Genomic DNA, 3953 nt, shown 5'->3' with positions numbered 1-3953 from the left:
AATAATAATAATAATAATAATAATAATAATAATAATAATAATAATAATAATAATAATAATAAAATAATAATAATAATAGGAGCAGCAGGTTGTGTAAAAGCAACTTTTTATCCTTTAATGACAAAAGAAGATATTAAAAATTGTGCAAGTTGTCAGTCAAGTATTTTCACAAAAATTCAAACGTAAAAAAAAAAACAACCAAAAAAAACAAAAACATAATAAAATAAAATTAAATCCAGAATCATTGCTCGTCTCACAGGATCTACAGCTACATGGTACATGATCACTTGTGCTTTGGCTGCGCCAAGAAAAAGAAAAAGAAAAAGCGGACGAGAACAAACAATCCCTATAATAATAATGATAACAATAATACTAATACTAATAATAATCATAATAATAATAATAATAATAATAATAATAATAACCCCTATAAAAGCCTTATTCTCCATGGATTCAGCTCATTGGGGTTTCTTTTGTGATCAGGATGCATTTCCACTGAGCTCAGGGCTGGTGTCGGATATTTTCTTTTTTTTTTAACAGTTTAAAGGTCAAAAGAAACAATTTGGTTGCATAAAAAAAAAATTAAAAAATCAAAAATTAAACAAGAGATAAATACAAAAATCACAAGTATAAATATACATTAGAGTGACGAAGCTCATACATCATTTGTAGTCCATCACAGTAAGACGTGGTCAGTGTATTATTATTGTAATAATAATAATATTAATAATAATAATTATAATAATAATAATAATAATAATAATAATAATGATAATAATAAAAATGATAATAATGATTATAATTAATCATTATAATCATTATTATTATTATTATCATATGATCTATAGATGGGAAATCAATATATTGATTCTTATGTATTCCTTAATTTATTTGTCAATAAATTATTTTTGTTATATTTTGGTCTAGTTTTGATCAGTAGAGACTTCCTGTCCCCTGGCCTGTGTTCACAGTGTTCCAGTTGCCTTCATTGCCTTCACAAAAAAATAATAACAATAATAAAACTTCACATGATTACACCTATAGACCTTTCTTGCTTTTGAGATCACAGTTTAAACAACATTAGTTTGAAATACGAAGATCTGCATATTATTATTATTATTATTATTATTATTATTATTATTATTATTATTATTAGCATTTGTAACCCCATAACAAACATAACATTCCCATATGACAGAGAATGTGTTAGTGATGTTATCCCAAATTTGGATGAAATGCACAGAGCCTTGTGTAGACTTGATTCTGGTCTGCGCGCGCGTGTGCGTGTGTGTGTGTGTGTGTGTGTGTGTGTGTGTGTGTGTGTAATCATCCCTCACACTGACAAGGATTTTTGTTTGCTCACACCAGCAGTGCGAATTCGTGACCTGCATGAAGCTGGACTGCTTTGCAGTGTGTGTGTGTGTGTGTGTGTGTGTGTGTGTGTGTGTGTGTGTGTGTGTGTGTGTGAGAGACAAGCACTTATCAGCCTTTTGTTATGATCAAGAACCAAACACCAGCGTTAGGCTACACTACACAAAAGAGGTAGACTGTTTTACATCGAACATATTAATAATAATAATAATAATAATAATAATAATAATAATAATAATAATAATAAACGGCAGCAGACACCGCATCGGTGCGTGATGACACGTCGTGTGTGTGTGTGTGTGTGTGTGTAGCCCTGACGGGAAGATGGCGTGTAGAACGCCCTTTCTCCTGCTATTTTGCTCCAACCAGATGCGACGTGTCTCCACAGATCCTTGGGCTCCAGACCCCTTTTTTTTCCCCTTACAATAAAGCATTATTATTTTTTTTGCCCCTTTCTGGGTTTATTTTCCGTGAAGCGCGCGATCGTCTTTATGCGCCACACGCGTCCCGTCGCCCGCCCTTGTCCGCATTGTTTCAGGGCGAAAACACGCAACACCTATGCGGTGTCACGTAGGCTGTGTTGCGGCTTCGGTCCACCGTTGTAGCGCAGACAAAAAAAGGACAGAGCCTGTGCGGGTGGTGGAAAGAAACAAAATCACGGACAATTCAAAAATTCTCCCCTTTTTTTCACCCCCCTGCGGTCACAATCACGGACCCGGTGTCCGGTCGCCGTGGTGCGGCGGCGTGTCCCCGTACGCGTCCTTGTTGTCGGCTAACGGCGCACACTGGGGCGTCATGCGCTTCTCCTTCTGCCGCCTGTTGCAGAACCAAACCCGCACGACCTCCTTGTCCAGCTGCAGACTGTCCGCCAGGGCGTTAATCTCCGCCGCGCCGGGTTTCGGACACTTGAGGAAATGACTCTCCAGTGCGCCCTTGACGCCAACCTCGATTGAGGTGCGCTTTTTCCGCTTCCTGCCCTGCGCGGCGATTTTGTCCAAGCTCGTGGGACTTCCCGAAGTCGAGTCGGCCTCCTCGAGCCACTTGTTCAGCAGCGGTTTGAGCTTGCACATGTTCTTGAAGCTGAGCTGCAGAGCCTCGAAACGACAAATCGTCGTCTGCGAGAAGACGTTGCCGTAGAGCGTGCCGAGAGCCAAGCCCACGTCGGCCTGCGTGAAGCCGAGCTTAATGCGCCGCTGCTTAAACTGTTTGGCGAATTGCTCCAGGTCGTCGGAGGTGGGCACGTCGTCGTCCGAGTGCTCGTGCTGGCCCGGGCGGAGGCTCGGCGCCTGGCCGTGCTCGCTGATGCGCGGGCTCGGCTCGTCCTCGTGCGCCTCGCTTAGGGAACCGGAGTGGTGGTGCATGCCCTGCTCGTAGCCCGGCTGCGAATAGATCATGCTCGGGCCGTTGGAGCTCGTCATACTGGCCATGTGCGCTGTCGTGCTCGACCTCCAGTGGTGATCCTGGTGATGCGCGCCCTCGTGCACCAAATGAGTCGCTCGCGACTGTTGTTGCTGCTGTTGCTGCTGCTGCTGTTGTTGTTGTTGCGGCGGCTGCTGCGGTTGCGGCTGCAGGCTCGGTGAGTGCTGGAGCTCGTCGGCGTCGCCGTGCAGCGCGGGCTTAATGTCCTGCTCAGACCACGGCGAGCCGTCGCCGTGCGAGAGCGCCGCGAGCCACTGGTGCGCGTGGCCGAGCGGATTGGCGGCGCTCTGGAGCGTGGTGTAGTCGCTGTGCAGCAGGCTCGGTGCGTCCCTGTACGCTGGTGCCTGCTGCATGCTTCCCGCCTCGGACGCGCTCGACGTCAGGAGGCGGTAGTGGTTGGACGCCGCGGTCGCCATCGCCTCCAGCAGGGCACCGAAAGAAAAAAGAGAGATAGAGAAAGAGGGAGGAAGGAAGTAAGAGAGTAAAGAGAGTAAGAGAGGCACAGAGGGAGAGATGAGGGGGGCTTTTGCATGCGTCGACGCGTTTCACACTTACTTTTTTTGTGCCACAGGCGGCTCCCCAGCGCCGAGCGAAGGCGCGCGCCGTGCGTTTCTGCACCGCTCCGCTCGTGATTGGACAGGAAGAATTGACAGACGCGGTTGCCCCTGACAGCGACGCGTTCATTGGTCACGGGAGAGGCGAAGAACCGCTCTGCGTGCATGCGCTCCTGGAGTACAGAAAACTCCGCGCGCCGACACACACACTCACACACACACACACACACACACACACACACACACACACACACACACACACACACAGGACCTGAGGTGACCGTCCTGAATAAGATTCAGAACTAAATCACAATCTCACACGGTCTCAGAGTGAGATCTCCATGTCAGTTTAGATCTTTAGATGCTGCACCTGTGTGAGGCTCATGCACAGGTTTCATGAGCTGATGATTTTGGCATCTGACTATTTAACAAACACTGAATACTAAAAGGAGATAAACTTTATTATTATTATTATTATTATTATTATTATTATTATTATTATTATTATTATTATTATTATTTATGTATATAAACGCTTGTCTTCTTTTCACCTCGGTATCTTGTCCCCCCCTGATTGTCCAGTCACAGTGCACTATGGGACATATTTCC

General features: G+C 45.1%; 1 protein-coding gene across 1 annotated transcript; it reads right to left on the bottom strand.

Moving 5' to 3' along the window:
- Nucleotides 1-730: 730 nt before the first annotated feature.
- On the bottom strand, nt 731-3307 carry pou3f2a (POU class 3 homeobox 2a). The gene has a single exon (XM_046873528.1). It carries the CDS (start codon nt 3204-3206, stop codon nt 2079-2081), a length of 1128 nt encoding a protein of 375 aa, XP_046729484.1. The 5' UTR covers nt 3207-3307; the 3' UTR covers nt 731-2078.
- Between the last annotated feature and the right edge of the window lie 646 nt (nt 3308-3953).

This window comes from Silurus meridionalis, chromosome 18, assembly GCF_014805685.1.
Source record: "Silurus meridionalis isolate SWU-2019-XX chromosome 18, ASM1480568v1, whole genome shotgun sequence".
In the NCBI taxonomy this organism is placed as follows: domain Eukaryota; kingdom Metazoa; phylum Chordata; class Actinopteri; order Siluriformes; family Siluridae; genus Silurus; species Silurus meridionalis.
The sequence above is the reverse complement of the archived record's forward strand: the minus strand, read 5'-3'. Positions and strand labels throughout refer to the sequence as shown.

Excerpts from the sequence above, each read along its gene's own strand:
- pou3f2a (XM_046873528.1), bottom strand. The coding sequence starts at position 3,206 with ATGGCGACCGCGGCGTCCAACCACTACCGCCTCCTGACGTCGAGCGCG.